The 26063-nt window shown below is 42.9% G+C and overlaps 1 protein-coding gene across 4 annotated transcripts in view; it reads left to right on the top strand.

The window, feature by feature from the left end:
• The window catches only part of LOC137570407 (FHF complex subunit HOOK-interacting protein 1A-like), a 411883-nt gene that overhangs the window by 374723 nt on the left and 11097 nt on the right, over positions 1–26063 (top strand). For all 4 annotated transcript variants that reach the window (XM_068279087.1, XM_068279101.1, XM_068279085.1 and 1 more), the window contains one exon: positions 15805–15946. In XM_068279087.1, the coding sequence (XP_068135188.1) occupies positions 15805–15946 (142 nt within the window). The remainder of the gene's footprint in view (positions 1–15804; positions 15947–26063) is intronic.

Raw genomic sequence — 26063 nt, 5'->3', positions numbered from 1 at the left:
GCTCAAGTGGAAACGGGCCCTTAGATAAATAAATTAACTCATTTGCCTTCTCTCCTTAGATGAGCAGAAAAGTTAAAACAGTGCTCCGGACAGATGGCTAAATAATTATTTATGTTCTTCTGTTTCCTGTATTTGTTTAGTGCTGAAACAGTACACATCACTTACAGAGTACATCTATTCCACCTGAGTACATCATCATCTTTATACTGTCTCCAACACACACAGCTAGTTTCACCAGATGCCGATTTACCTAGAAGTCTGTTCATAGGAAGAAACTAGCACTCAAACTAGCACACAACACAGTGAAAATATTAGCTCTATACAGATGATGGGATAGTTAGCAACATAATATGTACTCTATCATACTTAAACCTGACTGCTATTATGTGGCAAATGTCTGCAACTTTTGCTTGGGTCATATCAGAATGTATTGAGGATTGCTGAAAAATAAAATAAACAAATTGTAGTTGCGCAGTTCTACCCATGTGCTCAAACCAACAATGACCCTTGGTTTAAAGAATAAAACTAGGCCAATTTGCATTTATTAAAGAGACACTGACTAGCAATTCAGCAACCTGTTCTGATATGTGTTCTGATATGTAACTAGTAGCAGATACTAGAAAAACAAAGTACTCCAGGTTTGCTGGATTACAGGATCTTCTCAAAAAATTAGTATATTGTGATAAAGTTCATTATTTTCTGTACTGTACTGATAAACATTAGACTTTCATATATTTTAGATTCAAATACACACAACTGAAGTAGTTCAAGCCTTTTATTGTTTTAATATTGATGATTTTGGCATACAGCTCATGAAAACCCAAAATTCCTATCTCAAAAAATTAGCATATTTCATCCGACCAATAAAAGAAAAATGTTTTTAAAACAAAAAAAGTCAATCTTCAAATAATTATGTTCAGTTATGCACTCAAAGTCGGGAATCCTTTTGCAGAAATGACTGCTTCAATGCGGCGTGGCATGGAGGCAATCAGCCTGTGGCACTGCTCAGGTGTTATGGAGGCCCAGGATGCTTCGATAGCGGCCTTAAGCTCATCCAGAGTGTTGGGTCTTGCGTCTCTCAACTTTCTCTTCACAATATCCCACAGATTCTCTATGGGGTTCAGGTCAGGAGAGTTGGCAGGCCAATTGAGCACAGTAATACCATGGTCAGTAAACCATTTACCAGTGGTTTTGGCACTGTGAGCAGGTGCCAGGTCGTGCTGGAAAATGAAATCTACATCTCCACAAAGCTTTTCAGCAGATGGAAGCATGAAGTGCTCCAAAATCTCCTGATAGCTAGCTGCATTGACCCTGCCCTTGATAAAACACAGTGGCCCAACACCAGCAGCTGACATGGCACCCCAGACCATCACTGACTGTGGGTTCTTGACACTGGACTTCAGGCATTTTGGCATTTCCCTCTCCCCAGTCTTCCTCCAGACTCTGGCACCTTGATTTCCGAATAACATGTAAAAGTTGCTTTCATCCGAAAAAGTACTTTGGACCACTGAGCAACAGTCCAGTGCTGCTTCTCTGTAGCCCAGGTCAGGCGCTTCTGCCGCTGTTTCTGGTTCAAAAGTGGGTTCATGCTTCCATCTGCTGAAAAGCTTTATGGAAATGAAGATTTCATTTTTCAGCACGACCTGGCACCTGTTCACAGTGCCAAAACCACTGGTAAATGTTTTACTGACCATGGTATTACTGTGCTCAATTGGCCTGCCAACTCTCCTGACCTGAACCCCATAGAGAATCTGTGGGATATTGTGAAGAGAAAGTTGAGAGACGCAAGACTCAACACTCTGGATGAGCTTAAGGCCGCTATCGAAGCATCCTGGGCCTCCATAACACCTGAGCAATGCCACAGGCTGATTGCCTCCATGCCACGCCGCATTGAAGCAGTCATTTCTGCAAAAGGATTCCCGACCAAGTATTGAGTGCATAACTGAACATAATTATTTGAAGGTTGACTTTTTTTGTTTTAAAAACACTTTTCTTTTATTGGTCGGATGAAATATGCTAATTTTTTGAGATAGGAAATTTGGGTTTTCATGAGCTGTATGCCAAAATCATCAATATTAAAACAATTAAAGGCTTGAACTACTTCAGTTGTTTGTATTTGAATCTAAAATATATGAAAGTCTTATGTTTATCAGTACATTACAGTAAATGATGAACTTTATCACAATATGCTAATTTTTTGAGAAGATCCTGTACTTGTGTTCTCCAGTGCTTTCCACTTTTAGGCTGGTTTCACAGTGGGACGTTACAGGCGCACGTTAGAGCAGCCTGTAACGCAGCCCACCGCACAGTAATGAAAAATCAATGGGGCTGTTCACAGTGCCCACGTTGCGTTACATTGTAACGCTGCGTCACAAGACAACGTACTGCATGCAGTACTTTAGACGCGGCTGAGCCGCGTTAGACTGCTTGCACATGCTCAGTAATCTTGTGGAGGAGCGGAGAGCGGCCAGGCACATGGCTAATTAATATGCACTGCACGTTGTGACGTGCAGTGTTTACTTCCTGGAGCGGCCGCTCTGTGCGGCGATTGGCCGGCGGGACCACGTGATGCCGCATGCGCACAAGAGTGCGCATCACGGCATCACTGACGCCAGAGTGAGCTGCACAACGCGGCTCACTCTGACGTCCAGATCCAGCACCACCAGGCGTTCCGTTAGGGGGACGTTATGCGACCTTAACGCCCCCTCTAACGCAATGTCCTGGTGTGAAATTAGCCTTAACCAACCTTATTAAAATAACTCCAAAGAGACTAGAGGTAGGAGAAAAACTCTCCTAAGCTAGGCCAGAGAAATGAAAGACACTAGTTCTCCTCATTCAGCTGTAAGCTGATTAATTAACTGGCTATTTTGATCAGCTGTTAGTGACTTTTATTTGCTAGTTTAATGTTAATATTTACAACTTCTCAATAAACATATTTTAACAGACTTTCATTTGCTAGCGTGGCAAACCACAAAGTAATTGCAAAATAAGTGTCAGTCTTATAGAGACACTGAAGTGAAAAAAAATATGATATAATGATTTGTATGTGTAGTACAGCTAAGAAATAAAACATTAGGAGCAAAGACATGAGTCTGATATTGCTTCCGGTACAGGAAGAGTTAAGAAACTCCAGTTGTTATCTATGCAAAAGAGCCATTGCGCTCCACAACTTTCAAAGTCTCTCTGTTTTCTGAAGCTTATTATCTCAAGTGTCTGCAGAAAAAAAGAAAAAAAAACAATACAGTGACAGAGGACAGGTCAAAAGTTCACTGGCCTGCTCTGTAAAATCATTTAGAATGCTGAGTAGTGTGTAAACGGCAAATATTATAGAATGATGCAATGTTATAAAAACAAAAAAAAAACACTATATAACTGAAAATAAAAATATGAGAATATTGGTACTTGTCCGTTAGCCAGGCGCATCCGGCAGGTGGCGCTAATTACTATTCCCCCTCCAGGCCGACATGGATAGTAGGGAAAGATGTAACTCTGGTGGAGTTTTGTCGCCACCTAGAGGATGCGCCCGGCTAACGGATAAGTACCAGAATATTTTCTTTGCTACTAATGTTCTAGTACTTATGCGTACTACACATACAATTCATTATATCATTTTTTTTTTCACTTCAGTGTCTCTTTAATCCCTTATTCACAGTCCTTATGCTAATAGTTACCATTTGCATACAAATCTAATGCAAATTGTATGCAGCTTGGAATTTAGCCAATTCAATTGTCAGGAATTTAATTTGATTAGCCCAATGCAAAGCTGTGCTGTAATTAGCATGCCATTTGCATGTAAGCCACAATTATGAGCATCTCATTGCTCATCTCTAATAATGATGCTCACCAAAGCACCAGCAGCCGCTCCCAAAGAACAAGCCTCTTTACCCTCCATAACATTAGGTAACATTTGAGTTACTGAGGAATAAAGAATTTCTATATAGTCAGATGTGCGACTGGAGTTGGGCTTTATTGCTGACATAATGAATACTCAAGATTTGTTTTACCTGTTTCCGTGGAGACCAGCTGTAACCCACAGCAGCTGCACATAAATGGATATTTGTTGTTTAGAACGATGAACAGAGTGATGGTGACAGCAGTTAGGATTTAAAGGCAGTGAAGGGATGTCAATGGAAGACACATTCCTTTTCTGCTGCTTCGGTATCTCCTTTCTATTTACTTGATAGATACCTAGTACATAGTGACAACAAAATGCTTCTCTTTATTCTGTAATGGACACTGCAGGATTGAAGGACAAAATGACTAGACTTCAGTGGCACACCATACACTGTCTGCTGATAACCACTTCAAATGACAGTCTTTATTAAGACCCTTCAATAGATCTCAGGCCCCAGAGTGCTAGGCAGTGTAGCAACACCGCTTTCCCCTTTTTTTGCTTTTATGCTGCATTTTCTTGCTAGAAGTAGTGCACAGTGTAGCGTACCTAGGGCATTTGACACCCGGTGCTGGGTATTAAAAGACACCCCCCCCCCCATCAAAAAAAAAAAAAAAGGAAAGAAGCGACTGTGGCATGCTAAACGCGCCACGGCGGGTAGTGCTAGGTGTAGGACCCCCCCTAAAGTTGGCCGCATTATTGGTAGCTACTATAGTTGCCCCCAGTATAGCTAGTATAGCTGCCCCCAGTGTGGGTAATATAATATAGTTGCCCCCAGTGTAGCTAATATAGTTGCCCCTAATATAGCTAGTATAGTTGCCCCCAGTGTAGGTAATATAGTTGCCCCCAGTATAGCTAGTATAGTTGACCCCAGTATAGCTAGTATAGTTGCCCCCAGTATAGCTAGCATAGTTGCCCCTAATATAGCTAGTATAGTTGCCCCCAGTATAGCGCGTATAGTTGCCCCCAGTGTAGGTAATATAGTTGCCCTAGTATAAATAGTATATTTGCCCCAGCATTAGTATAGTTGCCTCCAGTATAGCTAGTATAGTTGCACCAGTATTAGTATAGTGGCCCCTAGTATAGTTGCCCCAGCAGTATAGTATAGTTGCCCCCGGTAGGTGGGAAGCTTGGAAGGAGGGGCATCGGGGACAGCGGCGGGGAGGGGGGGGGAAGACCCCTCACCTCCCTCACCTGGGTCCCCCTCCTTCTGGCACTTCCCACCTCCTAATTAGCAGCAGCTTAGTGAAGCGGGCAGGAGCGGGCGGAGAGGACTTACTCACCTGCTTCCTGGACGATGGCGCACAGCGTCATCCTCACGTCATACTGGTCTCCAACTTCTCTGCCACTCACTGTGCTTCTGCTTATCAGGAAGCACAGTGAGCGGTGGAGAAGGCGGAGACCAGTGTCACGTGACGATGACGCATGTGCGCCAGCAACACAGGAAGCAGGTGAGTAAGTCCTCTTCGCCCGCTCCTGCCCGCTTCTCTAAGCTGTTGCTAATTAGGAGGGGGGAAGCGCCAGAAGGAGGGGACCCAGGTGAGGGAGGTGGGGGGGTCTGGCCCCCCTCCCCACCGCTGTCCCCGCTACCCCTCCTTTCTGTGTTGCTTCCCCCTCCTGCACAGGCCTCTGTGGAAGGCCTTTTCAGAGCATTTAGGAAGCGCTTAAAAACGCTACCGATTTCCAAAAACGCTCAACTAATGTTAACGGATATGCCAACTTCCACTGGAGCGTTTGCGATTCCCAAAATCGCAAGCGCAGGACATGCAGCATTGTAAGCGTCAGCGCTTCAATGTAAAGTATATAATCACTGGTGTAATCGCTCATCAAAACTTGCACGGAGCGATTTTGCTAGCGTTTTAAAGTTAATGTACACTGTAACAAAATTAAAAATAAATGAAAGGACCAATCAGACTTTAAAACCCTAATCGCTAATTACTATACAACCGCTGGCAAACTGATTACACTTTGTAAAATCATGAAATCGCTTACAAACTGCTCATACAAAACGCTAGCGATTGCGATTAGCGATAGCATTTTGTAGTGGGTTCCAGGCCTGAAGGTTATTGGGAGCAGGGGGTAGCAGCAACAGCCATAGCAGTCATATAATTCTGAGGTGTATGGGGAGCAGGGAGTTGACAACATCCATAGCAGTCACAGAACTTTGAAATGTATGGGGAGAAGAGGGGAGCAGCAACAGCCATAGCAGTGATTGAACTCTGAAGTGTATGAGGAGCAGGGGGTAGCAGCAACAGCCAGTTGAACTCTAAAGTGCATGGTGAGCAGGAGGACAGCAACAGCCATAGCAGTCATTAGTAATGTCATTGTAAAATTTCTAGGAAAGACATTTTGCAAAGCAGAGATCAAACAAGCTGACATATTCCAGTATTACTGTTTAGACCTTAATGACAAATCAAATTTGGATAATTTATAGCCAATTAGTGCCTTCTGTTAGTTTGATTTGTTCTTGCACAGTAAACATGTCCTTAGTAATCGTTAAGCAGCTAGTATTACTTTATTGCAGAACGCAACATAAGCTGCTCATATCATATACCAGCCCACTGTGAGTCATAGAGATGCATATTGTATGCAAATGTTGACTGCTTATCAAGCTACCATATTGTAGCATGTCGGGGATGCTTAATGTGGATCTACAGACAGAGCATTACCTCATAACAACAGAATAAGAAAAAAAAAATGATATTTTACATTCACTTTCTGTACATGCACAGTAAGGATGATCGGAAAGAGCAAATTCCGTTCCGCCGGAATTCCGCACAGTTTTTGCTAAATGGTAGCCCATGGGACCTAGTGGCTGTTCCACCAGTCTTTTTTAAAAAATTTTTTATTTATTTATTTATTTTTGTAGCAGGAGGCTAGCGGTAGTCCCATGGCGTGGTTTTGGCGCCACAGGAGGTGTAGCGTAAGCTATGGGACCTGGCGGTGGTTCCATGGCGGTCATTTTGGTGCCGCAGGAGCTGTCGTGTAAGCTTTGGGACCTGGCGGTGGTTCCATGGCGGTGGTTTTGGCACCGCAGAAGAATCAGAATCATTTATTTCGCCAAGCATGACTGGGTCATGCCCGGAATTGGATTTGGCACGTACAAACTCAGAGCAAAGCAAGACAGTGGATAGAAGCACAATAAGACAATAGATAATACTACAATAAAACAATAGATAAAAGCACAATAAGACAGTAACACTAACAGACCGTGGACATTGGACAGCAAGGCAGATCGTGTACACTAGACAGCCAAAAGAGGTGGTGACATAGTAGCGCTACAGTATAGTTTCCCAGCTTCAGGTCTCTTCAGTTACAGTTCAGTTACAGTTCAGGGGGACCCTGGTGGAGTGGGGGTACGTGGCTGAAGTTTAGGAGGAGTTTAAGAGGTTGACAGCAGAGGGGAAGAAGGAGTTCCTGTGCCTTTCGGTCTTGGTGGCAATGACCCGAAACCTCCGGCCTGATGGAAGCCTGTTAAAGTAGCGGTGGCCTGGGTGAGATGGATCGCTTGTGATCCGCAGGGCTCTAGAGCGCAGTCTTGTGGCGTAGAGGAGGTCGAGTGGAGGGAGAGGTTTCCCAATGATTTTCTCTGCTGTTCTGATAACCCTCTGTAATTTGCATCTGTCGCTGGCAGAGGAGCCAGCGTACCAGACCAGAATAGACGAGCAGAGGACAGATTCAGTGGTGGCAGTGTAGAATCTTGTCAGAACCTCTTTGGCCATACCGAACTTCTTCAGCTGGCGGAGGAAGAAGAGCCTTTTTTGAGCTTTTACCATGGTGGAGCTGGTGTTGGCCTTCCAGCTCAGGTCATTGGAGATAGTAGCGCCCAAGAGGTGAACACAGGGAACTCTTGCCACCTCAGTGCCGTCAATGTGGATTGGAAGTGGTTTGGGGGCATTCTTTCTAAAGTCTATGATCATCTCTACAGTTTTGCCGTGTTGAGGACCAATCTGTTCTCCTTGCACCAGTGACATATTCTGTCAACCTGCTGGCGATAGGCCTGCTTATCGTTGTTTGTGACAAGGCCGACAATGGTGGTGTCATCAGCAAATTTGATGACCTTGACGGAGTCTGCTGTAGATCTACAGTCATTCGTGTACAGGGAGAACAGCATCGGCGACAGGACACAGCCTTGCGGCGCGCCTGTGTTAGTAGTCCTTTGTTTTGAGGCGATGTCACTCAGCTTGACTATTTGCGACCTGTTGGTTAGGAAGTCCATAATCCAGAGTGGACCCCCAGTGGACCCCCAGTGCTGCCAGATCCTCCTGAAGTAAGCGTGGGCATATGGTGTTAAAAGCTGAACTGAAGTCCAGGAGGAGGATTCTGGCATACGAGTCTGATCTGTCCAGGTGATCGCTGATATACTCTGTTAGAATTTAAGTAGGCCTCAGTTACTTGGCCTGAGTTTTATGTAAAAGGCTTGTCCGCAGAGTATGTCTTTAAAATAAATAGAGTTTCTTGTGATGCAGGCAGAGGCATCTCAGGGTCTGCGTGTAGCAGAGGATACACGCAGATACTGAGAACATGTTCCTGAAAGAAGGCCACAGGCCTACACTGACCTCAACACGTACACCACAAGAACAATCAACATAGGCCATGTTTACCAAAATACCAAATTCCAGTAAGTAAAGGAAAGGTGACATTGAATATTAATCGAGTAGGTGGGTATTATGATACCACGAGGGGGCTCAACCAATAGTCTGGTCTAGGGGATGGCGAAGATGATGTCACATTTAACTCTTTCCTAGTTGGTATTAAAGCCCGGGTGGGCGATCGGAGCTCACTCTGCTTCTTACTTTCACACTAGCTCTAAATGCTGACTAGGACCTCTAAGTATTTTTATTCTATATGTAATCTGATATAATGTATGCTGTACATAGGTAGTCTAGTGTAACGTAGTTTAGAAAGAAGGTACCTGATTGACTTCAGCAGGAAGTTTAATCAAGAAGCTTGTAACGCAACATGAAGATTGGCGTGGCTAGGATATGATGAACTGTATCTATCTGTATTTCTGTTTCCTGAATAAATAACGTGAATATTGAAGAAGCCTGAGAAAGTCTCTCCTGCTTGCTGTGATGAGTCGTGTGTGCAACTCTTGCTGATGAGTTGCTGGTGCCGGAAAAAGGTGATTAAGAACAGTTTATAACATACTCCAGGCAGATATTTGTGGCATCATCCGTGGACCTGTTGGCCCTGTACGCAAACTGAAGGGGGTCCAGAAGAGGCATGGTGGAGAGTTTCAGGAGAGAGAGGGCCACTCTTTCAAGGGGCTTCATGATAACAGATGTTAGTGCCACAGGCCTGTAATTGTTCAGGTCGGAGACTCCCTGCTTTTTGGGACAGGGATGATGGTGGACCTCTTGAAGCATGCAGGGACTCTGCCCTCCTGAAGTGACTTGTTGAAGATGGCCGTTAGGATGGGAGCTAGTTGTCGTGAGCAGGTCCTCAAGCAGGCTGGTGAGACGCCATCTGGACCAGAGGCTTTCCTGGCATTCAGTGTTGCCAGGTAGCGCATAACCTCGGTCTCACACACAGCTGGAAGGGGTGAGCTTAGGCTCAGGGCACATTCCTCCGGGGCCAGGGTGGAGGAGGGTAGCAGCTGATGACCTGCAGGTGCCGCGTGGTCCTCAAACCTAAAGTAGAATTCGCTGAGTTTCTCTGCTAGCTCAATGCTGGGTGGCGCATGTTGGGGGGAGGGCTTATAATTAGTAGCAGCCTAATTATAAGCCCTAAGGTGTCGCTTACGCCATGGGACCTGATGGTTGTCCCATGGCGGTCATTTTGTTGCAGTAGGTGTCGCGTAAGCTTTGGGACCTGGCAGTGGTTCCATGGCGGTGGTTTTGTCACCGCAGGAGGTGTCACTTACGCCATGGGACCTGGTGGTGGTCCCATGGCGGTCATTTTGGCACAGCAGGAGGTGTCGCGTAAGCTTTGGGACCTGGCGGTGGTCCCATGGTGGTGGTTTTGGCGCCGCAGGTGGTGTCATATAAGCTATGGGACCTGGCGGTGGTTCCAGCGCCGCAGGAGATGTCGCATAAGCTATGGGACCAGGCGGTGGTTCCATGGCGGTGGTTTTGGCGCCGCAGGAGGTGCCGCATAAGCTATGGGACCAGGCGGTGGTTCCATGGCGGTGGTTTTGGCTCCGCAGGAGGTGTCGCGTAAGCTATGGGACCTGGCGGTGGTCCCATGGCGGTGGTTTTGGCGCTGCAGGAGGGGTCGCGTAGGCTATGGGACCTATACAAAATGGTTGGGATAGGTGAGATAGCTAGGGAGCTGTTTGCTAACATAGGATTGATTGTTTTTTGTTAAGAATTGGTGCTGAAATAATTCCGATTTTCATGCAGAAATCCATTTGGGTGGTTTTTGTAAGCCTCTGATTAGTGCAGAAATTCCAATTTTCATGAAGAAATCCTGTTGTTCTCACTTTAAGCTTCTTCTAGGGGCTTCCTTGTCATTGGCTTACAAAAATCCGCATTTCGCCGGAATTACGCATCGTTCCGTGGAATTTCTGCTATAGCGCTATAGCAATTCCGTCCCGATGCGATGGAACGAAACGACCAAATTCCGGCCGTAACTGCGGAAAACTGAATTCCGCGGAATGCGGTGAGCATCCCTAATGCACAGTGCCTACAAGGTTATGTACAGCATCTCACAAAAGTGAGATGCTCCTCTCACATTTTTGTAAATATTTTATTATCTTATCATAGCACACTGAAGATATGACTCTTTGGTACAATGTAACAATGTAACATAGTCAGTGTACAGCTTGTATAATTTAAGGTGGCCACTGATGGTCTAATTTCTAGCGAAAAATCGTTAGAGCGATCAGAAATTCTGATCGGATTGGTTGTAAATAATCTCCATTGTTGGACACAATCGATTATGAACGAGTGAAAAAAATGTTGCCCGAATGAATTTTCGTCGAACCAAAATTTGGATTTTCTTGATGGTTGTGATAGATAGGAAGTAAAGATTGGTTTGTTGATGGTGTAGTGAACGGTTTATTACAATATTTCACTTCCGATCAGAATTTCTGATCGCTCGAACGATTTTTCGCTGGAAATTGGACCGTTAGTGGCTACCTTAAGCCAATTTGTTGTTCTATAAAAATAAATTGACACACAATCAATGTCTAAACCACTGGCAACAAAAATGAGTACAGCCCTAAGTAAAACTGGCCACTAACGGCCCAATTTCTAGCAAAAAATCGTTCGAGTGATCAGAAATTCTGATCGTAAGTGAAATATTGTAAAACATCGTTCACTACACCATCAACGAACCAATCTTTGCTTCCTATCTATCACAACCGACAAGAAAATCCAAATTTTGGTTAGACGAAAATTAATTCGGACGACATTTTTTTTTTCACTCGTTCATTATCGATTGTGTCCACCAATGGAGATTATTTACAACCAATCCGATCAGAATTTCTCATCGTTCGAACGATTTTTTGCTAGAAATTGGACCGTTAGTGGCCACCCTTAAGAATGTCAAAAATTCTGCCCCAAGTGTCAATGTTTTGTGTTCCCACCATTATGCTCAAGCACTGCCTTAACTTTCTTGGGTATGGAGTTCCCTAGAGCTTCACAGGTTACCACTGGAATCCTGTTCCACTCCTCCATGACAAAGCTGGTGGATGCTAGAGACCTTGCGTTCCTCCACCTTCTGTTTTACCACAGATGCTCAATGGGGTTTAGGCCTGGAGACATGCTTGGCCAGTCCAGCACAGTTATCCTCAGTTTCCTTAGCAAGGCAGTGGTCATCCTGGAGGAGTGTTAAGAATAATTATTATGTTTGAATACTGCCCTGTGGCCCAGTTCCTGAAAGAGCTCTGCTTCAGTATGCCACAGTGCATGTTGGCATTCTTGGTTCCCTCAGTGAACTGTAACTCCCCAGTGCTGACAGCACTCATACAGCCTCAACCATGATACCACCATGCTTGACTGTAGTAGTCAAACTTGTCTCCATACATGCTTGACACCATCTGAACCAAAAAAGTTTATCTTGGTCTCATAAGACCACAGGACATGGTTCCGGTATTCCATGTCCTTAGTTTGATTGTCTTCAGCAAACTGTTTGTGAGCTGTATTGTGCATCATATGCGGAAGAGGCATATGGGATGAAATCCATACAGACCAATTTGATGCATTGTGGGGCATATGGTTTGATCACTGTCAAGCTGAACCGCACCCCTTGAACCTTTGCAGCAATGCTGCCAGCGCAAATACATCTACTGTATTTGCAAAGGACAACCTCTGGATTTGAAATTGAGCACACGCACTCAACTTCTTTGGTCGACTATTACAAGGTTGAGTGGAACTTGTCCTTTCAAACTACTGTATGGTCTTGGCTACCATGCTGCAGCTCAGTTTCAGAGTGTTGGCAATCTTCCTTTAGCCTAGGCCATTTTTATGTAGAGCAGCAATTCTGTTTTCTTTAACCTCTTGAGGACCGCAGTGTTAAACCCCCCTAAAGACCAGGCCATTTTTCATTAAATTGGCCACTGCAGATTTAAGGCCAAGCTGCAGGGCCACACGACACAGCACACAAGTGATTCCCCCCCCCCCCTTTTCTCCCCACAAACAGAGCTCGCGGTTGGTTTGGTCTGATCTCTCCCCCCCCCCCCCCAATATTTGTTTGTTTGCTTGTTTTTGTTTATTTGTGTTTTTTTTTAAATAAAAATAGTGTGTTTTGTTAAAACTATTGTATAACCCCCTTCCTCCCTCCCTCCCCCCGCCAGCCAATCCCCATGATCAGCTGTCATAGGCTTAATACTAAAAAATGAAAGTAATGCACCAATGTGAACTGCTGCTGAGTCTGATCTTAGGGAATCCCAGGTCCCCAATTATAAGAAAAAAATTAAAAACAAGTGTCAGACTGCGCTAAATCAAGTGGCAATTTTAATGATGACCACTGTTTGGACATAAAAACATTTTTCATACAATTTAATAGTATTACCATAAAAATGTGTGCACACAGAAAATCTTATAAAAAATCCAGGATGTTGGGATAAAATACTCCCTGTAGCATAATCAATATGTATCCTCTAGTATGGAGTGAAAACACCCAGTGATGTAGGAAGGTGTTAAAATGCTCATTAGGTAATAGGTATAATATTGTGCTGTCGCCTTTAATAAGCAATGAAGCTTTAATAATTTCCAAATGGCAGGCAAAAATAATCCAACTGCAAAAATGGCTAGTGGAATTTAATCCTATGTTGCATGTACTTGCAGATTAATGATACGGCTTTAAGTGAGCCACTGCGAGGAGTAGATTAGTGTACTCACGCTCCTCTGATGACACTGGATAGAAGCTTGAAAGTTCTGTGGGGAGCCGCTCAATCCCACTCGCCCCGGCCGGCAGCTGGGTGGGAGAGACTTGACAGACTGCTGGATGGTATCGCAGTGTCGGGCGGATCGCAATCCAAACAGTGGTCATCAGTGGTCATCATTAAAATTGCCACTTGATTTAGCGCAGTTTGACACTCGTTTTTCATTTTTGTCATAGACTTCAGCCGATCACCTCTGCGCCTCAAGAGGTACAGTACAGCGCTGCTGCCGGCGGTTTCGCCGTCTAACAGTCTCCCGAGCGGCGATTACCGCTCGGAGACTGAAGGCTCCGCTAACCAAGCAGGAGATGCGCACGCACTGCAAAGCCCCAGGACTTTATGCTGATCGGCGTTAGGCGGTCCTGGGGCTGCCGCCGCGGCTACGCCCATTGGCGTGATGCGGTCCGCTACAGGTTAAGATCACCAGAGAGTTCTCTGCCAATAAATGGCATGCTGAACTTCCAGTGACCAGAGTGTGTGAGAGCGATAACACCAAATTTAACACACCTGCTCCCCATTCACACCTGTGACCTTGTAACACTAATGAGTAACATGACCGGGGGAGGTAAAATATCTTACTGGGTTGAATTGCAGCATTCTTCCCTTAGGGATTTACTCACTTTTGTTGCCAGAGATTTAAACATTAAAGGACACCGAGGCGAAAATAAACTAATGAGATAACTGATTGTATGGTGTATTGATGTGAATGAGCCCTTGCGTGATCTGGAGTGAACTGGGCTTTCTACACCCATAACTCTAACACATCAGAATAGAACAGGAAGTCACACTTTTCACATTGCTGCATCTGCCATGCTGCAGGACAGGAAGTCACACCTTTCACATTGCTGCATTTGCCATGCTGCAGGACAGGAAGTCACACCTTTCACATTGCTGCATTTGCCATGCTGCAGGACAGGAAGTCACACCTTTCACATTTCTGCATCTGCCATGCTGCATAACAGAAACTCACACCTTTCACATTGCTGCATCTGCCATGCTGCAGGACAGGAAGTCACACCTTTCACATTGCTGCATCTGCTATGCTGTAGGTCAGGTAATACTAATTATTTTCAGAAAAAAATCATATATGAACTTTTTCATTGTAAAATAAATTTGTATTTCTTTCCAGCTTAAATTCTTTCATGTAGTTTTCATGAAGAAGGTGTGGCCTAAAGATAGTCCGAAGTGAGATTAAAATCTTGCTTTTACCTTTTATTTATGTACAGCATTATGTCCAGGGCTAAACCGCCAAACCCAGCGGCAGGACGAGGGTTTTATACCCCCCAAATCGCCAGGGCTGAAATCGGGGAGCGCTTCCTGAAAGAGGCAGAGCTTTCTGCAGTAATCTCTGCCTCTACGCGCGTCGATCCCTGCTGACCGCTGCCTCTCCCCGCCCCTCTCAGTCTTCTTTCACTGAGAGGGCCGGGGGAGAGGCGGAGATCAGTGCTGATTGATGCTAATGGAGGCAGAGTTGCAGCTCAAAGCTTTGCCTTCCTGGGCAGCACAATCCACAACCAGGAAAGTCATAGATTCTTGCCCTGTGATTTCGGGGTATAAAACCTTTGTCCTGCTGCGGGGATGTGGCGTTTCAGCCTGGGACATGATGCTGCACATAAATAAAAGGTAAAAACAAGATTTTAAACTCACTTCAGAGTCTCTTTAACTATTTTTGTCAAAATTAGTAACTGTTACAGGGTAGTCAGACATTAGATGCCCATAGGTTTGCTTGAAGTGCATTCTTGTTGGGTTTGCTCAGCATGGCACTGCATAATTATCTGCACAGTCCGATCAGCAACAATTTATCTTCTTTCATTGTTGTGAAAAAAAGAAGAAAGATTAGGGTCGGAACCTGTGGGTTACAGCAAACTGCAAGTCCTTATGAATAAGCCTTTAACTGACTAGCGGGAAAGCTTGGCTTTGGAGTGTTTTTATTTTCATTTAATTATGATTGATTATTTCTATGGTCTTGACGGTGAAAGTTAATCAAAGCAGCAGTGAAATAAGTAATCGCTTCTGTCAGTCATGCAGTTATAAAAGCAATCTTTGCCATATACGTGATGTACAGCAATTTCAGGCCCTGAAGTCTATGTCATTTTTACACTGACCGACACTGTATATTGCACATATAGGTGGAATAAACATCAGATAATACCATTTTTCTGCTGGCTTTCCACCTCTTTCATAAGACCTGAAAAAAAGCATTGAAAAATAAATCTTGTACAGTATTACTGTAAGATGGCAAAATCCCCCAATGTATCCTGGCACTGTGCCATAAACTTGTATTTGGAATTGGAGCAGCTTTTGCAGGAAATGGAGAGCAGAATTCAAATGATCATTTAGCCGCAGCTCTTGGAACGTCAAGTGAGCTGCCAGTTATATTACAGACTTCATCATGACAGAGACACGCGCTTCCTCAGCTACTCTGGCTTCACTCTCTTCTGGGACTTCAAGGCTATTTGTTGCAAAATCTCTCATTCATCACCTCATGAAATCAGCTCAACCTCAGTTTTAAGCATCTGAAGAGGAAAGTAATTTCAGCCAGAAAAATCATAAATGACATCTATTTTTCCCTCTTCGTTTGCAGGTTCTGGCCTCTGTCAAACATAAAATTGAACAATTTGCCGCAGCAGAGCAAAATTTCCCCGTGTTACTTGGAGAAGCTCAACAGTACTTGCTGGCTCGCATGGACTCTCCCAGTCATGAACCCACAGACCTATTAACCAAAGGTACTGCATGTGTCCTCACATCAAGCACAGCTTTTTCCTGTCTGTCTTCCTGTCCTTTCACTAAAATCTTTTCTGCTGCTCAAAGTTTAATGTGAAATCACACTTTTGTTTGAAAAAAAAAAAAGGACCACCACACAAGTCGTTTTGTAATTTGATATTTAAAATAGATTTTGAAGTCAGTTATGAATGTCTAAAATAGCCCGGAAACTCCAGAAAAATATGTGGTTTTGTGCAAAAGTAATATTGTCTGTTTACAAATTGCAAGGTCCCAAAGTACATTTTATCTGTTCTGAAAGCTTCCATTGCATTTTATTGCATAGCTGGTGTATTTATATATTAAAATCTATCTAGTGATCACTTCTCATCTGCACACATACAAGAAGCAGAGAGAGCTCAGTTTCAGCACCTTGCTAATGTTTACTAAATGTATCTGACAAAGGAATGCAAACAAAAGATAATGTTATCACATCTTCGGGTGTGGCCTGAAGCTGCACATTGAAGCAAGGAGCTTTCCACTGAAGAACTGTGTTTAACTGTTTGAATGCTGTTCTGGTACAATTTGTTTTTGTGGTAGTAGGTTTAAGGCTGTAAATAATATTTTAGAACAAAGCAGAAATGCTGAGATTCATAACTATTTATGTCTTTTTTTTATGTGTTGTTATATGTGTGTATCACTAGTGCTGACTATTCAGTAAATCCTGGGTTACATCATGAGTAACGTGATGCAAGTATCCGGTCACACTGTCCATCTCAGCTTGGAAAAGTTAAAGATCGTTTTACAGTGGTGCTGATATGAGCTGAATGCTAGCAAAGGGACAACTACCAACAGTAAAAATTCTCATGGGCCCTTTCCCACGTGTTCTTGCCACACATTGCTCCATGCATATGCGCATTGAGAAGTATCTACAATTGATCACATTAATCAGGCACTAAAAGGTGTCCATACACAATGAGACATTTAACAGCAAACTCTATCACAGCGTAGAATTGGGATGACTAGTGCGCTCCTCAGGTACTCAAATAATTACTAACCCTGAATGCCTGGTGCGCTTCAATCGACAGGGGTGTAGATCCTTATGCAAAGATTCCTTATATTGTGATGATATTAGCGCTCAGCAGGTCTTACCTGCAACTCGCCCAAATGGGTCACCTCGAATCAACTTCCCGTTTATAGGGTGAGTTGGTTCAAAAGGGACCTCAAAACTAGAGAATTGCGAAAATTAATAAAAACTCTCCTTAACAGTGCACAAGCTGAGAATTAACATACATATATATATATATACTCTCCTTGCACATATTAAAGTTAAAACCAATCCACAACTCGTAATATCCAACTACCAGAGTCCAGTGTTATTGTGGAGAATCAAGCCTCCTAGACCAAAATAACACAAATAAAGTATATGCAAATGTCCTAGTTCTCAGGACCCAAATATTAATGTTCACAATATGGGGGAGAAAGTTTTTCCACCAGCAGATATCATCCTCATGGAGGTTATAAATGTGCTCACCAGATCGAAATGCCAATCACGACAGTTGGCAATCAGCACGTGTGGCCCAGCCTGTCAGATGAATACGATCCTCCTATGTCTCCAGTCAGCTTCCAGTCGTGCATACAAGAGGAGAAAAACAAGACTCTATGGCGTAGTACGTTTGCAACTTATCACCCAGAAGTGCACTTCACACAGTATAACTAGCGTGACCCAGCAGCACCTAAGAGTTAGACTCATGCAAGTATGCGTTGTGGTGGGTTGCTAGGGCGGCTACAAGGGGGGTGATCCCAGATGATACGGAATGGCGTCGGTAGTTACCATCCAAGTGGTTGAGAAGTAAGAGGTGGGTGGGGCTATACTGGCTGTCTGAAGCATAGTTACGTCTGTGTACAATGCGGAATAGAAAGATGCGCACGCGTAACCCACATGGGGAAGAAAGGGGTGGGTGGAGCCATACTGGCTGGCTTTAGCACAGTTCTGTCCGCGCACACTGCGGAATAGAATGATGCGCATGCGTAACCCACATTGAAACATATGTTGACAAATTATGGAAAGGATGGGATGAGTTGTATGTTAATGAGAAGGGGTGGACTATGAGAGGTAGGAATGGCATATTGCGCCCCGCTGATGTAAGCTGCTGGGCGGCACCTTGACACGTAGGATGTATGAAGACAATAATATATATACAGCGTCTCCTCCATTGTGAGGCCATGCCTCTGATGAGTCATCACTGATGAAACTAGTTGGGCGGAGCTCACACACGGAAGGAGTTGCCAGGCCATGAGGATTTTATTGATATGCGCATTTTTACTTGGAAAATTGTGAGTGCAATTTTAAACTTTTTTTACTTGGAATAAACAGTATTACGCTATGTTGGTGTTTATTTGAGGCCAAGGTGCTGCTGCATTACAGATGCTGTGAAAGAAAAGTGCTGTTGATTAAGTGTTCATGCTGGTCGGATTGGGTCAGCCACAGCATGTGGTAGGAGGCTAGGACATATCCATAGCATTACTTGCATGAGTCTAACTCTTAGGTGCTGGGTCACGCTAGTTATACTGTGTGAAGTGCACTTCTGGGTGAAAAGTTGCAAACGTACTACGCCATAGAGTCTTGTTTTTCTGCTGGTGGAAAAACTTTCTCCCCCATATTGTGAACATTAATATTTGGGTCCTGAGAACTAGGACATTTGCATATACTTTATTTATGTGTTATTTTGGTCTAGGAGGCTTGATTCTCCACAATAACACTGGACTCTGGTAGTTGGATATTACGAGTTGTGGATTGGTTTTACCTTTAATATGTGCAAGGAGAGTATATATATATATATATATATATATATATATATATATATATATATATATATATATATATGTATGTTAATTCTCAGCTTGTGCACTGTTAAGGAGAGTTTTTATTAATTTTCGCAATTCTCTAGTTTTGAGGTCCCTTTTTGAACCAACTCACCCTATAAACGGGAAGTTGATTCGAGGTGACCCATTTGGGTGAGTTGCAGGTAAGACCTGCTGAGCGCTAATATCATCAAAATATAAGGAAACTCTATCACAGCAATCACATCTGGTAAAGATTGTTGCCCTAAACATTCAGTTTGATCGTAACTTCAATAGATTTGTAGCAGAAAGTGACTATTATTATTTGGACAGGATTTTTTTGCTGGTCAGTCAGGGAAGGGTCAGCACCCTGGCAGGAGAGTGTGCTAGTGACCATGGAGGGGGGCACTTTTCTCTGCATGGAGTCACTGGCTATGGCTTCCTAGCCGAAGCGCCACTTGTCTGGCTATGCAGACTAAAATAGTTGAGTGAATAAGACTTACTGAGCATAGTAATCAATACTAATATGAAGTGTGACCTGTGCTGGCAAACACAGATGAGTAACTAGAAGTTTACTTGGAAGTGAAATATAATTATATGAATTTCCTTTGACTTCAGTGGAAAATTATTCTTTGAATTATGTAAAATCAGAATTACATCTAGGTCCAGAATTAAAAGACAATTGAAGTGAGAGGGCTATAAAGTCTGTCATATTTATTTCCTTTTAAGCAATGCCAGTTGCCTGGTTATCCTGCTGATCATCTGCCTCTAATACTTTTAGCCATAGACCCGGAACAGGCATGCAGATCAGGTGTTTCTGACATTGTCAGATGTGAAAAGGTTATCTGTATGCTTGTTTCTGGTGTTACTCAAACACTACTGGAGCCAAGTAGATCAGCAGGGCTGCCAGGCAACTCAGGCAACTGGTATTGTTTAAAAGGAGATAAATATGGCAGCCTCCAAATCCTTCTCGCTTAGCTACCCAATACATTTCCCTCTGGACCCCTCTTCTCTGATCGGGACTTCTTTTCTCCCTCTGTATTACTTTCATCCTCTGATGGATGGACCACCTGTCCCCCAGCTCCCAGATACCACACTGGGTAGTAGCCCTATTAATCAAGGTGGCTCTAATTACCAACTCATAGGGCAAGTGTCCATAAGAAGGTAGGAGCTAGAAGCCATCTTGGAGGTGGCAGTCTGAGGACTTCCATCAAGGGCAAAGCAGCATTTACTGCTATAACAGGTTTCAGTCAGTAAAGAAGAGCACCGGGTACCGGAAGGACACTCATTGATAAGGTATGTTTATTTTTATTTAAAGAGACCCTGTAACATAACCCTGCCCCCCCCCCCCACCACCACCACCATTTTTTTCCCTTACAGATCTTCTTTAAACCACAAACCTGCCATGATTTGAGATATGCTGTGTTAAGTGTGTTTGCTTGAAGTTCCTCTTTAAGATGGCTGGGGCTTGTGTAGCACAGAATAGTTGCTCAGCAGCAGAAAGAGTCAAATATTAAGTTCCACTACTAGAGCCAATGTCATTGTAGAAGAATAACTATCACTGCAGCATAATTATTGCTGTCAGCCTTGTGCCCGAGCTGTATATGTATTTACTCTTCCAGATGAAATACATTTTGTGTAGTTAAAGCAATCTGCAGCCATTAGGGATGTTTGAGTGAAGAATTATAGGTGTTCTGGGTCCTGTTTTGCTGCAGTTGCATGGACTGCTAGGGCAAAAGCTGACATTTCTGAATCCCAGTAACTTATTATTACCTGTTCACAATGTATATTGCTATTTATTCCCATGATCCATTTAGCTGCTCACAATATTATTGTGAGGAGCAGTCTGAATTTACAAGCAGAGTAAACCCTTATGAATTGTTTTTGCTGATGTTAAGCATACAGGCTGATTTTATTGCTATTATTTATGCTACTCACAGAAAGCTACCAGATTTCAACTGTCAGTAAATAAAGTCATACATTGACTGCTATAGGCATCCAAGCATCTTTTATTTATTTTTTAGGCATTTTAATTTTTTATAATGGACTTCGCTTGCTTTATATTTTTTTCCTTTACAGTTACAAGTCTTGCCATAAAACTTGCACATAAACTGAAAGTGGACTTGTATTCTAATTAATATTAAAATCTGACAGCATAAGTGATGCCTATGCAACATCATACAGTATATCTAACAGAGTACCTGTGAGGAACTGCAGACAATTTATTGCTGACTGAAGCTGATGGTGGCAGTAAGCTTAGTATCACTGTCCCTGATTCTCATGATTGCATTGTAAATAGAACAGCCATCTGATTCAAAATATATAAACATATGTACTATTTCCCACAATAACCACTTCTAGAAGCATGTACTCCCCAAATAATATAATAAAGTAGCATGCATTCCCCAAACAACATAAATAGGTATCACGTCTCCCCAAGCATAAATAGGCAGCATATTCCTCCACACAACATAATTAGGCAGTGTGTCCCTTAAACAACATAGGTAGGCAGTGTGTCCACTTAAACAGCAAGGATTAGGCAGCATATATCCCCCGGCAACATAAAAAGACAGCAATGCATCTTTAACACACACACGCCAATTTTGTATATATTAAAAAAAAAATTACAAATAGTTAAAGCTTGCAGTGTAAGCTATTATTTTAGAAAGGATGGAATGTGTTAAAGACAAAAAGACAAAAGTAAAAATCTGGACACCCAAATATGGTTTTGTGATGGGACTGCATGTAGTTGGCCATCTGCCAGAATACTAGCATTCAGTAGTGCTGACAGAACTAATTCCATAAGGCCAGTCCACATATGTACAAGCCAGCCGCAATATTAGCATACACACAGACATGGTGGTGATTGAAGCTCCTTAATATTCTGGACGTCACCTTGCTGTAGCCATTACTGTAGCTGTAGCCATTACTGCTATTATTTTGTGTTTTCCCTCACAGCGATTACCTTGTGCAGCTTGGTTTCTAGGCTACTTCTGTCTTATTACACTCTGTGGACAGCTCTTTAACTGCATGACACCTGGTGCTCAGAGCAAATAAGAAATCTGAAGACAATCTCAGGGTCATACTGTGTCAGTTAACCAGCCAAGTATCACTCATATTGTTCTGATTTGTGATGTAACTCTATATTTCACGTAAAACTGTATTCGAGAAAAACCTGAATGCTGACCCCTAGATTCATATACATGAACAACCTATGATCTGAAACAGAATGCAAATTCTGATCTATATTTATCCCCATTCACCATATGTCAATTCCAGAGGAGCCTAGTTAAGACCCAAGATGACACCCAGCATGCTTTATCCATAATCTACTCTAGGCAATCAGCCAGGCAAAGTAGCAGCACTAAGAAACCAGGACCAAGTCTGTATGACAAGAAATGGCTCACAAGGAGCTATGGTTATATATAATACCCTATTCCAATTATGGGATCCATGGAAAGCATTTGAATCAATGGATGTTTTAATCTCTGCCTTGTGTTTCCCAGGGGTGCTCTGTTTTAGCTCCCTAAAGTCCAACAAACCTGTACAGCCTGGACCCTGTGATGATATTTCAGGCGATTGAACTACACATCCATCTGATCCACATTTTGGATGCTTAATGTGATATTTAGCATCAGGATATTTACTATATTCCACATCAGGCGCACAACTTCAAGTGGTTATGTTCCCTTAAAGTGAACCTCCGGACTTAAAATCGACTCAGCAGCACTGAAAAGGCTTGGTGTTTCTTTAACAGTTTCACAGTATCACAACTTTGTTTCTCTTATACAAGCCTCATTTTTAGCTGCACAGAAGAAAACTGCCCAGGCTTTTTTCCCCTGATGCTGTGCAAAGCATGATGGGATTTCTGATGTTGTTGTTCTCGTTCTGCTGTTTTGGTGCAATTTTTTTTTTTGACATTTTCAATTTGACATTTGAAGCCTAGCGGACAGTTGGAACCGTGTCTCCTGCTCCTTGTCACTTCCTTTCAACCAAAAAGATGGCAGCCCCCATGAATTACAAACATTTGCCTGTTCTTTTAAAACAGGGTGGGTAAGAGATTATATTACCTATCTATTCTAATTAACATAACTAATGTAACTTGAAGGCAGAATGTTTGTTTAGGCTGAAGTTCCCCTTTAACCATTTAAGGACCATGGACTTAAACCCCTCTAGTGACCAGGCTATTTTTTACAAAATAGGCCACTGCAGCTTTAAGACCTTGCTGCAGGGCCGTGCAACTCACCACACAAGTGATTAACCCCCATCCCCCACCCCCCGTCCCTGCCCACCAACAGAGCTTTCTGTTGGTGGGCTCTGATTGGTGATAGGGTGTTTGTTTATTTTTTAATACATATTTATTTGTTTTTTTTAAATAAATGAGTCTATTTATTTATTAACTTTTTCAACCTACCCTCCCTCCCCCTGCTAGCCAAATCAGCGCGATCGGCTGTCATAGGCTTAATTCCTGGTGAACGCTGGCCACATTACGATTATTTCCTGGTGAACGCTGGCCACATTACGATTATTTTATGGTGACTCATTGCTGCATTATAATTATTTTATGGTGAATCATTGCTGCGTTATGGTTATTTTCTGGGGAAAGATTGCAGCATTACTTTTATCTTATGGTGAAACTTTGAGGGTTACGATTATTTTCAGCAGGGGGGCACCACACGGAGGGGGGGACGCGTGGGGGGGGGCGCCACAGGCTTTCTCGCCTGGAGTGACAAAATGGCTAGAGACGCCCCTGAGGCTCCCCTGCACTAACTCTGCAGCAGAGGGGGGAGCACGGAGGGCGGCCAGGGAGAGGAAGGGAGGGAGAAGTCGTGCCGCCCTTCCCACAGGAGCAGCTCCCCCTACATCATAGCCCCCCCCCCCCCATCCCTTTTGGTGGCCGCACGCCCCTAGAAACGGGGCTGCCTATTTTTATATGGTCTTGCCTTCCCTTTCCTTTTACATCATCACTTTTAATCAGACCTGACTTAAGCAATCAGGCAGGGCTGGCACAAACAGTGAGTCTATTTAAGGAGAAAAGGAAATGCTACCAATGAAACAAGCTTGGGAAAAGCTGTAGGCAGCCTAGAAGTGAAGTTGGTTATGAGCGGCAATACTTTGCCAGTAATTGATAGCAGACTATAGTAGGAATGGGTCAATAGGCACTGGAATCCTCCAAGGGCTCCTTAGTTCGTTTCACAATGGAGATTATATTAGGAAGTGTTATGAGCATGCAGAGCGCTACGAAATATTATAAAAAAAAAAACAAAAAAAAAACTCCAAACGCCTGTATTTGGGATGTGCAAAGAAAAGAACAACAACTGATTTTGTCTTCAGCTGAACACAATGTAAAGTAATTTTTTAGACACTATACTATACTTATATAGAACACAAAACAACTATAATATTGTTTCATCTAAATTTTGAAAATAAAGGAATGCAAATATTGTAACACAATAATTTGACAGCCAATACAGCGAAATGTCAAGTAGTTGCTCCGATTAAAAAACCACGACAATATCTTGTACACATCTACACAAAAAGCCCTTCCCACTCCCGGGGCCATATGCAATTCACTTTTTCACCTGAGTTTTCTCCTAGGAGATAATTTTTCATCTTCGATTTAAAATAACTTTCCAGGACTTTGCAACTAAAACAGTACCAAAAAGTAGGTGAAAAAGTAATATAAAAATTATTCTGAGTATTTTCTTGCTTTCTGGTGGCTTAAAGGGCATTTTATTGACAATTTTGAATTTATCACCTAGGAGAAAACTCAGGTGAAAAAGTGAGTTGCATATGGGCCCCAGTGCTCATAAGTATGTGCTAGATCTGCATCCTTCAAGTCAGCAAGCAGCCGATAGGATCAGTGGCCCATATGCAATAAATGTTTTCCCCTGAGTTCTCTCCTAGGAAATAATTTTCATTTTCTCTTTAAACTACATGTTCAGCATTTTACAATTAAAAAGGTACCCAAAAGTTGGCGAAAAAGTACAATCAATTTTATTTTGAGCATTTTCTTGCTTGCTGGTAACAGACATTTTATGACAAGTTGTGAAAATATCACCTAGGAGAAAACTCAGGAGCAAAAGTGAATTGCATATGGCCCATGTGTGTGAATCCACAATCTGCATTTAAGGCAACAGGCCCCTTATTAAGGTGCTCTTCTGTGACAAAGGGCATTGACCGCATTGCAGTTTTGAGTGTGTTTTTTTAAATCTCTGTTCCAACAGTGGTGACTTTAAATGCATATCTAGTAGGAAAGTTGGAACTCTTACAATGGTAAGTGATATAGAAATTAGAGTTCTCCAACCCTGTCCTCAAGGCCCACTAACAGTACATGTTTTACAGAACACCACAAGCATACACAGGTGGGGTAATTAATGTCTCAGCAGAGCTGATTACCTACCTCTGTGTAATTCCACAAAACATGCACTGTTGGTGGGCCTTGATGGCAGGGTTGGGGAACAGGACCAGGCTATAGCTCTGATAGATCATGCCAGATGCATCCATGTAATCCTTCAGTAAACGCGCTCAGTGCACAATGTGTGTAAAGGACATTTGTAGTAAAAGAAACTGGCAGTACTGCAGCGTATCTGGATCCAAGATGCAATTACTCCAGTAACGTAGCATAAAACCTGTGTGTGTGAGCAGGTGGGTGCTCAGCGGAAAACAGATGGAGCAGCTCACAGCTGTTCATAAGTCGGGGACAACCTTTACATGTCAAACTTATGTTACATATCACTTTAGGGTCGCTTTAAAGCAATATACTTCCTTTTCCAGCAAGGCAAATTTGAAAAATATTTAATGAATAGAGAGGTACCTATCAGAGCCTCCAAATAAATGAGCAGACAAGCTGGAGTGGAGCCACATAACATGTTATTTCGCACTGCACTGTAGGAGACTTTGGCCTCAATTCACTATGCTTATCTCCTGTCTTTAATAACTCTTCTAGAGTTATCACCATGGTGATAAGGCATGTAGTATTCTGGAAACATTTACCTCAGGCAAACCTAAAGTTAACTTTTCTGTCTTTAAGTTAACTATTCAATCCTTAAAATAACTCCAGAGTTAAAGACAGGCTGTTTATTAACTGCGTGTGAAAATAACTACAGAGGAGGTAAATTAACTACACAGGAGGTAAATTAACTACAGAAGAGGTAACTTAAGGAATGAAGAGATAAAATAACTCTCACTGTGTGGAGGTAAGTTATCTCTTGCCTTATTATCTCCAGCATGATCTTAGTGAATTGAGGCCTTTATCTTATTTCAGCATTATACTGTGTCCCAGCTAAGCTTGCCCCT

This window comes from Hyperolius riggenbachi, chromosome 1 (assembly GCF_040937935.1).
Source record: "Hyperolius riggenbachi isolate aHypRig1 chromosome 1, aHypRig1.pri, whole genome shotgun sequence".
NCBI lineage: Eukaryota > Metazoa > Chordata > Amphibia > Anura > Hyperoliidae > Hyperolius > Hyperolius riggenbachi.
The sequence above is the reverse complement of the archived record's forward strand: the minus strand, read 5'-3'. Positions and strand labels throughout refer to the sequence as shown.